Source organism: Zeugodacus cucurbitae, chromosome 2, assembly GCF_028554725.1.
Source record: "Zeugodacus cucurbitae isolate PBARC_wt_2022May chromosome 2, idZeuCucr1.2, whole genome shotgun sequence".
Taxonomy (NCBI): Eukaryota; Metazoa; Arthropoda; class Insecta; order Diptera; family Tephritidae; genus Zeugodacus; species Zeugodacus cucurbitae.
This window is the reverse complement of record NC_071667.1, coordinates 75719628-75740938: the sequence shown is the minus strand read 5'-3', so window position 1 is coordinate 75740938 and position 21311 is coordinate 75719628. Positions and strand designations below refer to the sequence as shown.

Below are 21311 nucleotides of genomic sequence, written 5' to 3'. Positions count from 1 at the left end.
TTCTTTGTGTTTCGTTTACATTCCGTTTTATGTATTATTTTTCTCTTTATTTATTACTTAATATAAATTATTTTAATAGTTATAGTGAAATTCATGAATTCTTCTGTTCACATTTAAAAAACCTTTTGATTCGTATTTCATTGAACCAATAATTCCTCGCGATTATAATATCTACAAAATCTATTACCATTAGAATTATATTAGACCAGTTAGAATTATCCAATCGGATAAAATGTTTATCCTTGAGAACTTGTTCGAATATAATTTCATCATGTCTCTCGTTGCTAACGGCAAAAAACCGGGATATTCGATTTTTAAAGGCTTTTCTCTTGAGGCGAATTTGTCACAAGCAATATTATTCACCATAGACTGGAATAGCTAGTAATCACTTGGTGTCAAGTCCGGACTATAAATTAATGCAAAAGAAGCTCCAAAATATTTTGCCGCAGCTTCTGTTAAGTCACTATCGATATGTGTGACATGGCATTAACTTGAAGGAATACAAGTCTTCTCCTATTGTCCAAAGTTGGCCGCTCCTGAAGAATTGTTTCCTTCAGACGGTCGCTTTGGTTGAGAGTACAAATTCGAATTAAATGTGGCCGTCAACATATCACTTTCTATCAAACACATAGCACAACCTTCCAGACTTTTTACTAGACTTAATTTCTTTTTACTACCTACTATTTCCGAATATTGGCCAAAGCTCGGTATCGACATCGGACAAAAATTAGGTATCGGTCGGACAATAATATCATCACTTTCTAAAACATTGCGGAAACTATCAGTGCAAGCTCGTTTGGAGCACTGCTGTCGGTTCGATGGATGTCGTTTTTGCTTATTCCGTGCAACAAGTAACTAAGAGAGCACTGGTTAGGGGTTTCTGCGGCATGGCGGGACTGTCGAAATACGGATCTACCGATGAACCAACCAAAGACCAAGGACAATCGTGAGAGTAAACTTTCCCCGGCGAACCGGCGAATATTGTCATATTGACGGGAGAGGTGTTGACCATAATTTTCGGGGACTCGTAAGGTGTTACCTACGAGGTATGTTCAAAAACTAACGGGAATTTTAAAATTTCCAATTGTTCAAAAGTCCCATTGTAGATCAGCAGCTGTATTCATTGCCTACTTTTTCTACAACGGCCGTCGTTTTACAAGTATACGAGAAATCGCTAAAAGAGCCAAAGGCTTTCTCAAAATCGAGTTTAAGAAGTGTTTCGAGGGTTGGAAGAAGCGTTGACGGAGGATCATATTATCGAATGGAGACTATTTTGAAGGCGGCAACATTAATGTAGACGACAAAATAATACTTCTTTTCAACCTGAAGATGGGCAAACGTTTTCCCCAGATCTGATGCCGTGCTATCACTTTCAGTTTTGAAACTTGAAAAAATCACTCGCCGTCAGAATTTTGAGTTGACTTAAGAGTTTATCTTCGCCACGGATGCCTTCTTTGCAGACAGACCTCTAGAAAACTTATTTTCCCTACGATTTAAAGAAGTTTGAGCGTCGTTTCGCGTCGAATGAATTTCCTTCAGTGAATGAATTTTCACCAAATTTTACACTCTTAACCTTTATAGAATTTTAATATTTTGTGTAAAAGTAAAACAATAATCTTAGATTTTTTTAATTTTTTACATTTTATTTTCATTGTAGTTTTAGTTATTTATAAATATTTTAGTCAAATATATATTATAATCAGAATATGGTCGCAATATACATATAATATAAATACATATTTTTATCAGTTTAAAAAATTATTAACTACATCGTTGTTACATATTTACATTAAATATAAAATTAATTATTAATAGTATTTAATTTAATAAAGAATTTTCACATAATTTTACAAATAAATTATTTTAAACAAAATTCAGTCCCTAAGCACTTGTCAACATAATGCGGCGCGTAGTAAGCTTTAGTATTTATATTTGTATTTATAATTTTTAGTAACTTGTAGGTGCAAAGAAATTTGAGTATTTTATACTACAACTGGTGCATTAGAAGGATTGGTTCTTTTAGAATAAATAAAAGAAAACTAATTAAAGTACCATGAAAGTTAAAATAAAAATTGTGCCGTAGGAATTTTCGCAATGTTTGTGTTCACAAGCAGACATAGTGCGTACAATAAATATTTTAACTTTATAAATAATATGGTGATTTACATTTTTTATAAAAAAAAACATTTTTTTTATTGAAATTATTACATTATCATTATACTTTTATATATAACACTGTAATTTTTGCTCTTCTGGCTGCTTAAAACTAAATTTTATACATAATTATTTACACACACACACATATACATACATACATACGCGAATAAGTTAATTAGCCAGTAAATAATTGGTTTAATTAGCAATTGAAATTTTTTTCTTGAAAAACTTAACTTTTCCTTGCTTGCTATAACACTGGCGCACTTTCATACATTGGTTAATTTAAGGTTTAAATAAAATAATTAAAAGATTTCCTACTTAACCAATAATTAATTAATAAACTACTTAATAAGCATGCAGAAACAACAAATTTTTCAATAAGATAATTAAGTCGCTTACTCTCAGCGACTCTTTTTGCAACTTAACGGTGATGCCAGAGCGCGCCTAAAACGGAAACTTCGCAAACGGTGACGAAGTAGCGTTTAGGCACAAATGCCATTGAAACCAAATTTCCAACACATCTTACGTATAGTTGCCACTAGCTTGAGCTTAAGACAAGCGCGTGCCAGGTCATTGATAGCGCCACTGCTGCGGCAGCACTATATCCTTGAGCGCATACAAGAAACGCGCATACCAATGTATACCTTTCGTACGCGACGTCGCTGACAGCGTCGAATTGCCAGCGACACTCTTTGCTTGCTCCGTCGGCGTCGTCGTCGTCGTCACATCGTTACTGCCAGGCAACCACGAACGCATGGACGCCATTAGACGCATGGGCGCTAGACCCCAGTGCGCTAGCTTTTGACTATTAACCACAGCGTAACAGGAGGCCGTCACCGAGTCGACGACAATGGTACCGGCGCGTGTGAGTGGCGCCACCACACCCGACCGATGCGCCACCTTCAAACGCTGCACTCGCTGCGGACTCAGACGACCGTACTGATCGTGCACCAGCACATAATCATTCTCCTGCACACGATCGGCGAACATATACTCCAAACGATGTTCGGTCGGATGCCAAACTAATACTAAATGCGCCGGCGTCACAGTCAATGTAGCGCCACCAACTGTATGTATCTGCACGAAGTTCTCCACTTGCTCCAAATTGCGATCCATAAAGAGTATGACTTCGCTGTAGACGGGTTGACCCGCAGCATCCATGGCGAGCACACGTTCGCCGATATTCAAGTCGCGCAGTGATTTTCGTTCGCCGCTCTCGAGTAGTACGCTGCTGTCGGCCGCAAAGCAACCGCTCACGTGTGGTAGCTGTTGTGAATCTGGAAAGGGATGGACAAAATGGCGAAATTAGTACTTGTAGGCTTGTAGTTGAATGCTTGTAAGTGCAAATACGAGTATTATTATTATTGTTTTAGTGTTGCCACAAAATCTTATTATATTACTACACGCTGCGCGGTGAATTAGCCACAATTCGTGTGTGCAGCTAAGCGGCAACGAGTCACACGAGTGAGCTCGTAGTATTATTATTTACTTAATCCCGGCTAAGCTTAAGTTCTATTTTCCTAGCCCCTATAAGTTAATCTGGCGATTATATCTTGCGTGTTTGTACATGGCTAAGTTGAGGTTCATCTTGGTTTTGGAATTACCAAACTCTCTAAGCACAGTCAGCATCTAATCCAATTTCGTGCAATAAATAAGAAGTGTGCACAATATACAAAGGCCAGAAAGGGTATGCAACAAGTTGAGATTAGTTTTTGCAAGCTGATTTACGCTCTTTCCACATGCACTACCTCGGTATTCCTTAAAGTAAACAGTAAATTGCTTTGACTGACGTGTAAGGTTGATGCTAATTGGATTTAGACTTAGCCGGTGGAAGTCGAAGTCGAAATTTTGTGCCGTATTATTTTAGAGTCTTTCTTTTTTAGAAGAATTGTTGTTGGCACTGAGAGATTGAGAAAATGCGGGTTTGTTTGAAAACATATAATGAAGTAAAAACAACTCAAATATTATATAGTATAATTTTAACCAAAAATTCAAAACCTAGATAACGTCAATTTCGCTTTAGATACCCAACATTTTACGATTTATGAGAATTCTTCAACTAACTTGGAAATTCTTCCAGATCTAACAAATTTCGAATTGCGCCTAAAAGATGCTAAAAATAATAACCTCCATATATAATTGAATTTCTAACATGTTGTTGTTGTAAAATGTTAAAAAAAATAGGCCGCTACCAGGATCTGGCTAGCCAATGCGGGAAGTACATAAACAGCAACCAACGCATACGATTTTATGTGAGTCTATAAATATATAGACACCTTTAAAGCCTCCACACGCGCCCTATATACAGCTAGACACAAATACATATGCATATGTATGGATATATAACAACATATAGTGGTAGTTATGTACCTCTGCATTGCTGTGACAACGTATGCTTCAAGCCATAGTTACAAGCGTTGAGTATGAAGCGTAGAGCCGTTTGAAAGGTCATAAATTAATAAGCCATTAAAATGCCTGAAATTATCTTTGCGCGCTTTTGTTTGTTGTTGCTGTGGTGGCCAGTGGTGGTATGCACTGTCTTTGGCATTTTTATCTTTACTTCTGGTAAGACTAAACTGATAAATTATTACAAAACAGAAAACAGTGAACAACAACAACAAAGAAGAAAAATGTGAGACACAACACAGATTCAGCATTCAACAAGAATGGTCATAACCGGGAATGGACGCTCATACCATAGAGGTCCGAAGACGTTTGTAGGCATTTACATGTGCGTGCATTCATACATATATATATATATATATATATATGGGAGAGTGGCTTGCTTGTATGCAGCATATGGCAGCAGTCGTCCGTTGCACTAACTGTTGGGCTACTTGCAGCTCATGGCTCATGGTATTGTGGTCGAAATTGGTGTTAGTTAATATTAATGGTGTCGCTGTTGTTGTTGCTATTGTAGTTGCCGCTGTACGCGCAATATCAAAGTCGCTACTTTGTTTTGGCGCATTTGTCGTGAGCTATTGTTGTTGCTGCTTGGAAAGTGACATTTGCTGTCAAAAGGCAAACACACACACACTCAGGTACAAAGAAGTGTGTTTGTGTGGGTGCGTATTATTTTTGCACTTGCAAAATATTACTTTTCGCTGCCAGCAAGTCAGACGTGCTCGTTAATTTAATCTGTGATAATCCAGATTTGCATTTAGAATATAACCTCCGAGGGTTTTTTGATAAGCCACGCTTTGTTGGCAACATACTATACAGTTTGCTGAATAGGATCGAATTATATGCAGGATTGTGGTAACTGTATTCGTTTATTCCAAGATTTTGTATTAATTTTTAAGTTATGTTTGAATAAAGACATTGAATTCCTTTCGAAATTTTCCTTCGAATTTTCATAAAATTCTTAAGTTCTCGAAAATTTGTTTGGAGGTTATGTTCTAAGTCTAAAGTGCGCATACTTTACTCTCCTCTCTTTCTAAATAAGATTCCGTTAACATTTTTGACAAGGAAATGTTTACAAAAACAAGCAAGAGCTTCACAGTAGCTTTAAGACTGTTCCCAATGCACATACATCGCTAATAGAAGTTGAATCTGGACTAAATACCTAGCAAAGGTGGAGCCACAAATAAAAAAAATATTCAAAAAAACTTGGCTATCCATTTTACATTTTCGTCCATTTTCTAGCATGAGTATGCACCGTTAGAGGTGTTACCATTCACTGCCGCCATTAACAGTCCACACTCTGCCTATTATTTCCTTAATTACAACACTGTGCAGGCAGCTGGTAATTGATTCCAACTAATTCGCGTTCAAACCGATCGTTATCCAATTAATTTAATACGTTTGCGTATTATACGCACATACACACGTACATACATATACTATATACGAGTATATAAGAGTGCGTGTGCGCGTATAAGCAAACCTCCTTGCGGCTCGCCTACAAAATAAACTAAGCCAAAACGGTAAAAGGTAAAAAGGCAGTTAGTTAGCAAAAAAAAAAAAAACAAAAAACAGCACCAAAACTTCAAGTGAGGAAATGCACAAGAACACATATCTTCTTCTTTTATATTTCAGCAGCCGGCAGTGAGGTCGTGGCCGCTTCTCAGTTTCATTACATTATCAGCACCATCAATCTCGGTAATATGCTTAGTGTGGCATATTATTTCACCGCAAGTGCTCCACTACATACTGCTTATCGCACAGTTGTTCCTAGCCGCCGCCGCTTCACCTTTCTACAGCCGCTATAATTGCGTGTGGCTCATGTTGCATGAGCGCTGTCCTTTGTAAAATGCTAAATGCTGAATATATCGGTATTTGGTTACCCAAACGCGCAAGCAAAATCGAAATCAAGCAAAGCAAACAGGATCAGGATAATGCGAGCGCTCACACTTAAACGAATAGGGGGCGAGCGCGTACAAAAGATTAGACCACACATTGTAGTATGCATTGGCTGCTGTTGTTGTTGGCGGTGTTTTTGGTCATAAAGTGCGGAGCAGCGGGAGTGAGAGTGTGCTGTGTGCTGTGTGTGTGAAATTTGTTGATGTACAAGCATATTGATACGGATGATCCTTTTGCCTTAAATTATTTTCGATTTTCCTCCTTTCATTCTTCATCCTTGTTAGGTCATTTTGTTGTTATTGAACTTTTTTTTTGTTTTTTTTTTTTTTTTTTTGTAATCTTGCTCCGCTTGACTATGCTTGTGTCGGCTTGTTTTTTTTTGTGTTGCTTGTAAGCAGCCTCACGCAATTAGATTAATAAACCATAACAATAGAAAGCAAAAAAGGAGCAGCGTTGAGAAAGGATCACATTCGGTTGTGTGTGTGTTTGTGCTTGTTGCCATAACTTATAAATTTCTCTGACAGTCGGTAACAAGGACACTCAACAAATGTGCATGATGTCGGTCACTTGATGGCCGTTGCTGTTAGTGAGCAGCAGGAGGGGCCACTGCGGCAATATACTTTGATCCCGTTAAAGCATGGCATTTATTGTTAGTGGGATTGCGTGCGGTGACATTTAAAGTCAAAATATTTGTATTTTTTTCTGTGGTTGGCCGATTGGTGCTGTAATATATTGCTTGGAGGCATATATGTACATGCGAGTGTGTGAGGGTTTATGTTCGTCATATTCTTCAACTAACATACATACATACATACATAGTAAGTTAGTTGAAGAATTTGACTTTTATGTTTAATGCGGCTTGCAAAAATCAAAAATTGGAACGGTTAAATTTAAATTTATGCAAAAAATAAAAATTAATATTTTTGAATTTTTAAACAATACTTGAAGCGTTGAGTCGTTTTTTTAGAGAATCACTAATGATAGTCGGGTAGTTTCTTCGAGATTTTATGTCATTAACAAATTTTTATAACAATTTTTCATGGAAAGTCATTTCTATTAGCTTTTAAATGCTTTTCTTAAAAAATCATTTATATTTTCTTTAGAAAGATTTTCTTAAGATTTTTTTTCTTGTGTCAAAGTAAAAAAATCTTGTTTATTTTTGACTGATGAGAATGGAATATCAAGTGCTTTCTTGATAATTTTTGGCTCAAAAAATACACCTCCAATTTATTTTCCGTTCCGCTTAAAAATTTTTCATTCATCTGAGTCATTTTGAAAGAGGTCTCAAGGGTCTTGTGAGACCCTATATCTCTAATATATATTTATATATGTTTTGAAATAAGTTTCAAGGGCTTTGAGAAACCCGATAGCTCTACTATATATTTATATATTTATATAAACTATGACTAGAATAGTACGGCATGTAAATCTGTATATAAAGCTAACCAGCAAAGAAAAGCATTACCGTGTTCTTTTAAGTGTCTTCACACATATATTATATCCATATATACAACACATACTTAAGCATATATTTATACAATGTAATACACATATATATGTATATGTGTATACGTCCGCTTGTATCTCCAACACAACAAAAATTACGAAGTCAAGCCGCGCGGCGCTTTTATCCACTTAGTAGGCATTCACTTTTCTCTTTTTGCCTCTAAACAAACACACACACAAGTACACATACTCCCTGCCATCACCAGTCCGGTCTGGTCTACTCCAGTCCGGTTCGACGACGGCGTACGGCCCATTTGGTGTTGGCTTTGTTTGGCTCTTCACACTCGTTGATATTAAAACAGGCGCGGTTTTTGATTGTTTGCTGGCCACGCTTACACACAGTCACATGTATATGTACATATATATATTTCATGCAAGCACTGTTGTTGTTGTTGGCGATATTCTGGCTTTATATTCGACAGTTTAAGCACTTTTCGAAAATTAATTGTTAACGTGATTTGGTTGGTGGTTAGAGTGAGCGCCTCGTTGAGCTTCTTGAGCGAGTATGCGTGTATACATGTATATATATGTATGTGTGTGCGTGTGCTTTATAACAACGGGCGTATAACAGTGCGTCTGCCTTCCTGCTTTCTAGGCATATGCGCATGCAACGCTATGCAGCAGTGTGTAGCTTTGGACATTGACGGCTTTTGTGTTGGCCAATTCGAAATTTGACTTGTCGGCTGTTGATTGTCGGTAAACCAGTATTGATGCCTTTTTCCGGGTCAACCTACGGGTGCGTGGTGGACAATAAAAAGGCGCCCCAGCGCTTTTGACTCTCGCCAGTTGAAAGAAATTTTTCGATTTCTCTGCAGTGATAGATTTTTAAAGCGCTAACACACATATGCGCTAATATGCACATACCAAATATATGTATATGTGTGTATGTATGTGGATGCATGGAGGCTAAGCACCTTTTTGACAGTTTTAAGAAATAAAATTTTAGAGTCGTTGACACTTACTGTGCAGTTTATAACAACAATAAAAATGGAGAAAATATATTAACTACTTTGTTGTTGTTAAATTATTATTTTGCTGTTGTTGTTGCTGTTTTTAGTTACCGCTGTCACCGTACGACTACCACATTAACCGCATTTATGCCATTTCGAAGCAGTTTGGTTATTTTTACTGTCAGTACATACTTATATATGTATGTATGTATATATATAGCGGTAAGTCGCCGCATCCGCATGCATTTAGAATATATACATATATACACACACGTTAGTATATGCAACTGTGTGTCTCTTTATACCTTTTTTGTTACCTTAAGCATTATAGTCACCGCAAACTAGCATTGTTATTGCGGTTACTCTTATTCTCGCTTGTTATTGTTGTTGTTGTTGCTGCTGTTTTGGTACGATGTGACTGCTGCACAGCTTCCGTCCGTCTACCAAAAATTTCTCATTACTCCTGCTACTCTTTTCACCATATTATAGCATACTTTGTTGGCCGCCTTCGGTTGTTCGAACGCTCTTTTTGTTTTTGTTGCCGTTTGGTGTCGTTGTTGTTGTCATCATCGTTACGTTCATGTGAAACTCAGCGGAGGTCGCATCATCAATTCGTTTAATTTGACAGGCGCAACCCTAAACATGTCAAAGCAGTAGGTTGCATACGCACCTACTACTTAAAAAGACACGATCTTTTGACTCTTTAGCTTTACGTCGCTTTTGATTTCGTTTTTGGCCATTTGTATTCGGTCTTTTGTTTATGCATTGTTCATTGTAGGCCAAATGTAATTTTCGGTTGCATGGATACCTTTTGTTTTTGTGGAGATGTTTGAAGGAATTTGTTTTTATGTGGGTCTAAGGAGCGGATATAATAAGGGCGGAGTGGCGCAAATGTGTGAATTCTAATAGTTTTTTAATTAAAAGGTCTTTAATTTTTGCACTAAAATTTTGAAAATCACATGAAACACTTGTAAAATGTGAGCGCTGCTAAGCTCAGCTTTAACGAAAAATTCTAACCTAACTTTTTTTCTAATTTTTTTTTTGATGAAGTACTCCAGTATGCTACATTTTAAACGAACTGTTCACACTAATAATAACAATGCTTTCTGTTTAATATTATATTTCTGCTACCTTAGCATTTTCGGAAAATTATAACCTAACTTTTTTTTTAATTTTTTGGTGAAGTACTCTAGTGTAACACTTTGATAATAATACTTTCTATTTTTTTGCATTTTTATAAGAATTATGTTTAAATGTTCACATGCTTACCGGCTTTCACTGAGCAATGAATATGCGCGCGACTCTCATAGTAGACCCAATCGAAACCCGCTTCGACCGCCAAACGCGCCAACATGCCATATTTACTGGGATCACGATCGGATGTTGTTATATCGACAGCACGTCCCTCATAATGCAGCGAGTCATCGTGATGTGCATTATCCGCATCCCAACTTTCGATGACACGCAAACGTACGGTACGCCATTGATTCATCACCGAAACGGCGAGTATGTCCAGCTTTTCTTTGCAGCGCTGTAATTAAGAGAAATGATAATGTAAGGATTAATATTATTAAATTAAAAATAGAAAATAAAATAAATTTTCAAATTATGATTTGGGCAAAATTTTGTTATTTTCTGGCATGTACTTGCGCTGAAATTTGTTCTAAAGTTAACAGGGTTGCATTTGACTTATTGAAATAAAAAGTGAAGCCAAGTTTGGAAAATAACTTGTAAATGTATAAAGCAGTCAAGAAGAGCACATGAATATGTATTCAAAAAATTTTTAAATTTTTTATAGTACCCAGAACCACTGCAGATCAATTTCAGTATCCAAAATCACCAAAAAACTCAAAGCAACCGCCGAAAACTTATTTATAGAAGCAATATATATCTATTTGTATAGAATAGTGTGCCAAAGTGATAATATTTAAATCAATTTCGGCATGATCATAAGCTACACAGTATTCAGTATTCTTCAGCCTTACACTATTGCGCCCAACAATGTTGCAGTTAGTTGTCTTTATTAGTGCTTTTGTACTTGCGCAGCTAACTATTTGTGTACACTTATAGACAGACACAAGTGTATACAACACACATAATGGCATTTACCAAACTTATTTTGAACCTGTTGTGCTGTGCAAACAACACAACCAAACCATTCGCATGCAAACACACGTTTTATTTAAATAGGTAAATGGCATGTCCTCCGCCTTTCGTTATTATTTTAACAATGGACCAAAATAAATATAAATGGAAATATAAGAAGTTTGTATTAAAAATCAATTTTCTACATTTTGTTGTTGCTATTGTTGTTGTTTTCAGTTATTTACAACAAATACACATTGCAAGTGTTTATTTAAACGCACAACGACGACGTATAGCTCGTTCTGCGCGATTGCGAAAGGTCGAAATACAAATATTGATTTTCGCCGCACATCAATAAAGTGCACACGCACATACATACATATATACATATTTACATATGAGTATATGTATATATGTGTGCATATATTTGTGCATTACAGGCCTTTCAATTTGTAATTATGGTGGGTGCTTTGCTTGAGTACAACATGGACATGCAACGCTGATGATATATATGTATGTATCTGTATATATATATATATATGTATATATCTATATATGTATGTTTGTATATATATATAAGTATGCATGTATGTGAGTGCCTTTGTATGCATAATACAACACTTATGGCACGAATGATTAGGTAAATACGCCAGCGTTTACCTGTGAGCCTGCATATTGATTCTCTACCAAGGTGTGGGGTACCAAAAAGGATTCAAAGGCTTTTTGCCGCATGCAACAGTCAATATTTTTTTATTTGAAAAGTTGGCGTTTTTTCTTGCTGTTATTTGCATTAACAAAGCAGCAGCCGAGACAACATTTTGTAGTGCAAGCCAGCGCTAAGGCAAGATGAAATTTCAAAAAAAAAAAATGGAAAAAAATTAAAAAAAAAAATTGAAAAAAAAAATAAAAATAATAAGAAATAACTAGTTGCTGTTGTTGCTGTTGTAGTAACAAACATCTGTGTATGTCTCAACAAATTTCCACTTCTATTGTGGAATTTACGAAATCAGCTGCAGCAATTGCCCATTGAGAATCGACCACAAAATCAATTATCAACGGCTGTGCAGCGCGCAGCGACACAGGGCGTTCTATGTTTGTATACAAATGCATACATACATACATACAAATATATACATGTGTGTGCGTTTGCAAACAATTCGCCACCAAGATTTTGCGGTGATTGCTGTGCGGCGGCGGGAAGTGAGCGTAAAATTGATTTTGTGCACCTTGTTGGTTTGATTTTCCAAAAGGATTTCACACAGCACCCAGTCACAAACACATTTGCTTTGCTTTGCTCTGCTAGTGTGTGTGTGTGCGTCTGTGTATAAAACACCTATTTTGCTCGAATTATCTAGTTGCTGTGCGTAAATAGACACAGCCACAGCACTCACACCGTATTGTTTGTTAATTGTGTCGCTTGTGCAATTTCTCGAAAAATTCCACCATTTAGCTAACCAACCAACTGTTTATTGTAGGCGTGGTGAATTGCCGTTATTTATGTGGTTTTAATGTGGCATACAAAGTGTAGAGAATCGATGTTGTCGGCTTTATGCTCTGTGTGAGTTTATGGTTTTGTATATTGAATGCGCAAATTGGCGTTGCAAGTTTGTCGCTTAAGTCTATTGTTCTGTGCGATAAATGCGTAATGTTTGTGTGATTTGGGCATAAAATCAAATGTATTGTCTTTCGTATGGTGTAAGTACTGGCAATTTGAGTTTATTGCACATTTTTATTTGAAAATAATTGACATTGAGAATATGCAAAATTTGGTTAAAGTTAGTTTGGAAAAAAAATATTATTTTGGAAAATTATTTTCTATATATCAGTTTAGTTTTTAAGTTATTAGAAAATAATTTTACTTATTAAAATTATTTTTGTAAATGAAAAGTACATCATTTAATTAAAATATTGAAAACCCGATTTATATATTTTGTCAAAAAAAAAAAATTATTTAATTTAAATAAAAATTTAAATAAAAATAAATAAAAACTTAAATAAAAATTAAATTAATTTTTTTTAAATAATAAAAAAAAAATTTTTAAGTAGTTTTTACCTAAAAACTGTAGAAATATAAATCATTTTGTGCTTTTAAATTTTCTAAATAAATTTTAATTATTTTATTAATTATTTATTTTATTAAATTAAAAAAAAAATGTTAAAAAAAATTTAAATTAAAAAAAAAAAATTTCAAAACCTACAAAAAGTGTTCTTTAAATAATTTTTTAAAAGAATTTTATTCCGTGTCTTTATGTAAATGCCTGCAACAATCAAGCAAACTCGCATTACGCACAATTCCATCACACTCTTCACTAAGATTATTATTTCTGTCATAAGTCTAGCGCCCAGTGTAGCTTAAGCGACTCATTTATGTACATTATTAAAAGGCTTAACCATTCAAGTGCTCCAACACAGGCTGCTGGCATGTCAGCGCGCAGACGCAATGCATGCACTCGACGACCAAGACAAATGTATGCAAATGCAGGCGAGAGTGCTTGCTTACAGTCAGCAAAAAAAACAAGCACTTAAGTCCTCGTGTACCAAAACATGCGTACGAGTAATGCTTAAAAGCGCCGTGATGACACTCGACACACACCGCAAGTATCCATACAGTGTGAGTATGTGTGTGTGTTGTTGGTCAGTCAACTGCTAATGAGCACAAAAGCGTATCAGCGGCCAAAGTGAAAATATTATCAATAAATGCAACACATCGCTCGCGCTGACAAAAGTCAGGCCAAAAGGTTTAAGCGCATTTAAAAGCAGCCTGGCACCTGTTGGTTGGTTGGTTGTTTGGTTGGCGCGCCCAGGGGGATTGCTTGTGCGCTAAATGCCTGACGCGACGTTCATGGTGGCAAATGTGCATTGCTTTGCTTTTGTCTTAACGTTTGCTTGTTGATGAATTCCAACTCACTATTTGCTCAACTAAGTATGTGCGAGCCGTACACATGTCGGTATATGTATGTGTGTGCGTATGCACTTGTGTACCGCCAAAGTTGGTGGCCGCTTACTGGCCTCGCCGTTGAAGAGGTCACGCCGTCGACTGGCCGGCCGCCAATACTCTTTCACATTTGTTTGCGGCTCGGTCTACTGGCTTATTGGTCTTTCGTTGTTGTTGTCGGCCTTTAGAACGCTCAGTGGCAGCAGCAGCAGCAGCAGCGGCATGCAAATGTTTGCTGTTTGATGCATGGCGATGTGGCGTTGTTGTGCGACTGCGCAATGCAATCAGTTTTTAATTTCTGTTTGGAGTGCAAACAACAATGGGTACAAGCGAAAAATCTATACACTTTTACAAGCATACACACCGGTGGTATAGACAAGTCTTGCACTTGCTTGCCGAGGAATTTGTTCTAACCGTTCATCGTGTAACAACACCGAAAGGCAGGCAACGAAACATCATCGCTTCGATGATGAGGATCATTACGATTCCCTAATCAAATATTTGCCAATTACTATTTTCATACCGTTGGCTCTTGGCAGGCAGGCCTTCTGCGCCTCTCGGCGGTCAGTCTTTTTTGCCTTTTTGCCTACTTTGGGTTTGGGTTTGAGTTTTTGTGTTGTTTTTTTTGTTTTAACAACATTTGATTACTCCACACGGCATATTCGGCATGTTGCTTACTCATACACAAACACAAACACACATATATAAATACATATATACATATATATATATATAGGCATGCATTTATGTATGGCCGTACTTTGCATATTTGTATACAAATGCTTTGGTGGCATGAGAAATGCCGACGGGTGAGTAAGATAAACATTTCACCTCAATTAAACAACGCTATGTGTGTATAAAATATGCATGCAGCGTTCAGCATTTATGTACTATTGAAATTAACATACTTATGTATAACCATACCTGTGAATGCCAGGGTATGTGTTTGTGTGGCGGCGCAAGTGCAAGATGCCGCGCGGCAAAAGAGTTTAATTTTTCCTCATTTGTTGCGCTTTGGGGCTTTAAAACTTAATTTTATTGTTTGACATTGTTTAGGATTATATACAAAAGTGTTATAAATGTTCAATAAATTAAAGTTTTTTTATAAAATTCGAACTTTGAACACGGTTTTTATGTACAAAATTATTTTATACAAAAATATATTTAAAAAAAAAAATATTATATATGAAATAAATTATTTAAAAAAAATTTATAAAAATTTTTATAATAAAATACCTAAAAAAATATTAAAAAATATTTTAAATTCAATATTAAACATATTTTTTTAAAAATTTTGCAAAATTAATTATACAAAAAATTATGAAAAAAATATATTTTTGAATAACAAATGAAGCAAATTTGAAATTGAAGCAAATTGAAGCAAATTTGAAATTTTTTTAAATTAAATTAAATTATAATTAAAAAAATTGCAACATTTTTTTTATAAGTTTTGAAATCTATCTTCAACCTCGTTTAAAATTTTTTTTTTGAAAATTTTTCTTTTTAGCCCATTTTTGAAAGCTTTCAAAAGCTTTCTGGCTTGTTGCATGCCTCGAAGCTTTCGCTTTTTATGTTTTTAAATTGTTATAATGCGGCTATAAATTCACAATTTTACATATTTATAAATCTATGTAAAGTAGTTTTATTAAAGTAGTATTATTATTATAAACACATCTACATACATAAGTATATGTGCTTTCATTTAAGTTTACTTGCAAGTTGTTCAACACCAAAGCATTCCTGTGGTGTTTGCCACTTTTAAGCTCATCTCCTTTCATGTGTTAACTTATGTATGTATAAACAACAACAATTTTTCAACACTTCGAAATCAATTTATTTTGACAGCTTATGGAGCCTACTTAGCTTTAATGTAGTGAGTTTTGGTTTTAATTTTTTTTTTGAAATTTTTTTTTTTGGCTCTAGTGTAAAATAATATGCCATAAAGCTTGTGGGAAGCTGCCATGGCTGTGTGCGTGTGTTTACAAACAAACAAAAGTAAAATCGGCTAATAAACATACATAAATAAGTAGAGTTATGTATGTATATATCCAAAGAGCTTTTGGTAAACTTACATAAACGCTTGTCGACATTTACAGATGTAAATATTTTGTTATACATACATACATTTATGTATATATATATAGATAGGTATGCCTGGTGAAGGCGGTGGTGTTGCTTGCACCACACGAACGTGGCCATTGGCAACAGCTGCAGCGCGCAGGAGCTTGATCACATTTTAATTACGCACATAATGCGACTTGACAGCGCGCAGACGTGTAAGTTTGTAACATAAATATTTTAGCATTTAATTGATTTAAATCGTGTCGATTTGCGTTGCAACTAATGACAGCGCTGCACTTGCGCACAGGCCTACATAATGTTGTATGTGTGTTAGTGTTGCAGCACACGCCCGTCATCTCTTGCAGCATTTTTTTCTTAATTTTTTCCTTTATTTCATTTATATAATTAATATACACGAGCAATTAATGTTCTTGAGCGAGCCTTACAAAGCGGAATTCAACAAAAAATATTTCGCTTTATATGTGTATGTGTGTGTGTTTGTAAAGTTCGTGAATTTGTGCATTTTTTGCTGCCTTTCGAGGCTCATTAAGTTTAATCACAGCTACATTGGGCTTCAGTGTATTTTTATTTTTTTTTAGCCAACAACTGTATGTGTGTTCGTGTGTATGTACTTATATGGCGTGTGGAGCAAGCGCCTTTGGCTGACACACTATTATTACACGCTGTTGGCGCTGGTCATCATCATTAGTCGCGCAACTTCATTGTAAATATAATGTAAATGTGATTAAAGTGATGTGCTTTTGATGTGTCTACAAATAAACTTTTAAAGTTAAATATTTGTTTCGCGCTTGCCAAATTGTAAAAATCCCTGTACATATGTAAGTAAGATAATAATAATAATGGTTGTTCGTGAAGTGCTAAAAATAAATGAACTTTAAGAGGTCTTTTTGCTTGTATATACCAGATATGCTACATATGTATATACCAGAGTTTGTAGGTGCATATGTACTACATATTACATACATATATATATTTTTTATATATTATGATAAATATATTTAATTTTTATTACTATATTTTGTATTGAATATTTCTATTTTTCCGTGATTTTTTTTTAATTAAAATTAAAATTAACTAATAATATGTATACAATTTTGTAAATTTAATATAAATTATTTAAAATTAATTTTAAATATTTTTTATTTTATTTTTAATGTTAAGTATAATTATGTATTTCATATTTTTTCATATTTTTGATATATGTAATTTAAATATAACATTTTTTGAATTATATTTTTAATTAAATATTTAAGATTTTTGCGAAAAAAATATGTTTCCATTAATTTAAATTGAAAAGTGTAATTAAAAAATGTATACAATTTTTTAAAACGAATTTAAATTTTTTTAATTATTTTAATTTTTTTAATAATACAATATTTTTTAATACTTTTCATTGAAAAAATATTTTTTAAATTTAATTAAATTTTTTTAAAATCAATTCTGCATATTTTTTTCATTATTTTCAATACTTTTTAATTTTATTTAAATTTTTTAAAATAATTTTTTATATATATTTTTTTGTGTCAAATTTTGAAATAAAAAATTTTTCTTCGTTTTTCCAGTTCTCGAATAGCAAAATATTCGATATTGCTTATGAAAAAAATAACAATGTTACCATATTTTTCAAAGGAAACACGCTTTCCACGAATTTTCTAATGGCTACTTGAAAGTAGATGACTAAATAAATACAAATGCAAGTATTACATATGCATGTACTATACATGAAAATAGCTCTGAGTATATTTATAGGGGAAAATCAGCAGCCATACATATACGTATGTATGCATGTTGGTAATACTTTCATTAAACTCCAACACTACTTGAGTACTCGCATGTTGAAAGAGAAGAGACAGGAGAAGCCATTGGCATCTATACTTAAATGGGGCCACACACACCGGTATTTATTGTTATTTGTTGTTGGCGCTTTGATTGGAACACTTGTACGTCCACTTGAACGCCATTTTCGAACACACATTAGATTTAGTGTACATATGTACATACTTATGTATAGATGTATGTGTGTGTGTATGCTGTATGTTTGTATTTACAAATAAGGTGTGGCACACTACAAAGTTTTTTTAATTTCTTTACGCGTAGCTAATTACCATTCTATGAGTAGCTATTATCTATTGTGGCGAGAAGTCAAGTTTATTGCGCGTGGTAATGATGTGGCACGCATGCTGTGCAACAAAAAAAAGAATATACAAATAAAATGGAAAATTAAATAGTTTGCATATTATATTTTCTAAAGAATTTTTTATGTTGTAGAAAGCATAATGCAAAACATTTCGCTCAGGCGCCTTTATATATGCTTCCTTTTTTGCATGCACCACCACATATACATACTTGTGCATAAGTGACACATGCAAATATTATACCAGTGTCCATTACCCTCAACCCTAACAAGCAATATCCTTAGTGCCCGTTTAGCTGAGCTTGAAATTATCTACTTCCTCAGTTGTAAGATTTCGCATCCGTTTTCGATAAAAATCACTGCGAAAATCACACGTTATGAGCGAGTAAAGCGTTAACATACATACAGACTTGCAAATATACATATGTAGGATATGCGGTATTTGATTACGCAGCGCCCTTTCCTCGACTCACTGCGTAACTTGCCACTTGCCACACTCGAGTGCAGCAAAGTGCGCAATTTATTGCCAAAAGTTGAGAGGGACAAGGGCATAAGTAGTGGTGGCGTATAAGCTAGCACATATTCATATACATATATACTTGTGAGTACGAGTATGTGCTTTGGAAAGCTTTAAATCAGCGCTGGGGATCAACGAAACAACCGGAATCATGTAGTAATATCTCCGTATGTTTGTACTATATATTGTGCGCTCGTTGTTGTTATTGTTGCATTTGACAAATACGTTGACGTATCCGTTTACATACTTAACATGATTTACCGTTGTAGCATAATCAGGGATAACAAAAGAAAAACAAAAACAAAAACAAAAAGCATGCGAGTCAGCGTTGCGCGTGCGCATAGTAAACATTCCACAAACACACATACTCATACAAATGTATATATATATATATATATGTATGTATCGTACTTATGTATGTAAATGTATGCGAGTGAAATTCTTGACGTGCATGATTTGTTGTCGAAAAAATTATTACCACAGGGCGCTAAGTTGTTGCCTTGCAGTAATTTAATAGCTTTAGCCCTAATTTTTTTTATTTATTTTATTTCATTTCTTTCCTTTTTGTTTTTGCTTTTGTAGCAGCGACAGCAATATTAAAGGGTATAAATGGTATGCCTGCTTGACTTGCAAGTAAACCGCTTGCGTTCAAGAATTAATTGTTGTTGTTTTTTAATTTATTTTCATTTTTTTTTGTTTCTTTTGCTTTTGTTTTTTTAATTTTTTTTTTGGTTTTTTGGTGGTGAGTAAATTAATTTTGTTTTAATGCCTGTCTCTTACTACTAGCATGTAATACCGCTGTGGTTTCATGTCCTGTGTCCGCAAAGCTGTACGGAGCGGATGCGAAACGTCATTGAACAGGTGTGCTAATTTGTTGGGTAAATGCGGAAACAATTTATTGTATAAAATATATATTTATGGAAATGAATTTGCATTTTGTGAAATAACAGTAAATTATTTTACATGTAGTTTTAAGGTAACAGCCTTGATGAAGGTCGTTATTTCATTATAGAATTGAATGGAAATTATTTAGTGAAAAAAAAATTTTTTTCTTTAAATTATTAATATTTTTTAGACTTACATAGTTTTTGCGCTAAAATATTTTTGGTTTAAATTTAAAATTTTTTTTTTTAATTTCAAAAAATATTTAAAATTATTAATATTAATATTTTTCCATTTATATTTAGCACTTAAATATTTTTATTTAAATTTTTTAAAATAATTTGTTTTATTTCTATTTAATTTTTTTTTTTTAATATTTTTTAAACTTTTTTTTATTATATTTTTAATTTTTCTACAATTTTATTTTCTTACTAATAGCCGATTTCATGAATTATTAAGCGTAAAAAATTAAAAATAATTGAAATAAAAATTCATTCAAAAATATTTATTAAAACCATTTTCTTAAACCGTTAATCTACTGAATAATATATAGTTCCAATATCCATATTTATTTTGACACAGCATTTTACTTAGTTTACAGACTTTATTATGTGTGATTTTACAAAAATTAGCACAATGAGATCACCCCTAAGTTAGCTTAATGCAATTAACGCCGCTCTCCCACCCCCGGCACCCTCCTCAATCAAATTTTCGCAGACAATTTTCCACTTAAAAAGCAATAATTTTTATTTATTTACACTTCATTGTGAAAATCAACTTGGATTTTATTGCGCTAAAGTTTATTTATTTATATGGACAGCGATTAACCGCTATACAGCAAACACACACACCTCTAGTGGTATATTTGTGGACATTACGCAGTGGCAGATAGGGGTTTTTTATGCATGACTCATATTTGTATATACATATATGTACATATGTGTTAGTGGATGAGGTATGCAATTAAATCGCCTGCGATCGCAACATCGATCGCCCATCAAGCGCTTTGTGGATCATTCTTTTTGCCAACCACAAGCAACCGCTTTTGATTGTTTATCTACGCTTGTCAAATACATATACCGCATAATGTGCCGCCACCACTTACGATCTGCAGCAGTCAGTGCCAGTTGGCGCGTTAGTCAATCGATCGGCAGCGGCATTACTGTCGCTCATAAGCCAGGGCATTTGCAATATCCTCCGTTGATGGACAGTTTGATAGCATATACATATGGCGCATGAGAACTGGAGAATTGAATGTTTATTGTTTTGACAGTTTTCCGCCTTCTCGCGAAATAATTAATTGAATTTGAATGCCTGACGGCAAATTAGCTCAACACACAGGCAAGCTGTTGAATGACATTGATATTGAAATTTTATTGGATTGATTTTGCCCCTGAAATTTATTTATTTTCATAACGTTTTTAATAAAGCTGGCAATAAAATTGTGAGAAGAGAAAAGTTGGAAGCAGCGAAGCTCAGTTTATTTTTATTTTTTTGAATACTTTTTCAAAGTTCTTCAATTATGCGTAATGTGTTACGTATATTGATAAGTATTAGTGTAAATATACAATTAGTTGCATAAACTTCATTTTTGAGGTTATGTTCTAATATTTTTAGATATTCGAATTGAAAATTGTGAATTGCAGCTTAGCTGAATAATGTATTTGTCTCTTGTCTCAAATCTCAGTTTTAGATCGGTTCCAACGACCACACGAGGAATCAAAAATTTTAAAATGTATTATATTCAATTTGAGCCCAATG

General features: G+C 34.3%; 1 protein-coding gene across 1 annotated transcript in view; it reads right to left on the bottom strand.

The window, feature by feature from the left end:
• Positions 1-1668: 1668 nt before the first annotated feature.
• Positions 1669-21311, bottom strand: part of LOC105211373 (protein hedgehog) — a 31243-nt gene continuing 11600 nt past the window's right edge. Inside the window, exons 2-3 of the mRNA XM_011182767.3 lie at positions 10185-10446; positions 1669-3434 (exon numbers count right to left, since the gene is read on the bottom strand). Coding sequence (XP_011181069.1) covers positions 2728-3434; positions 10185-10446 — 969 coding nt within the window. The 3' untranslated portion in view covers positions 1669-2727. The remainder of the gene's footprint in view (positions 3435-10184; positions 10447-21311) is intronic.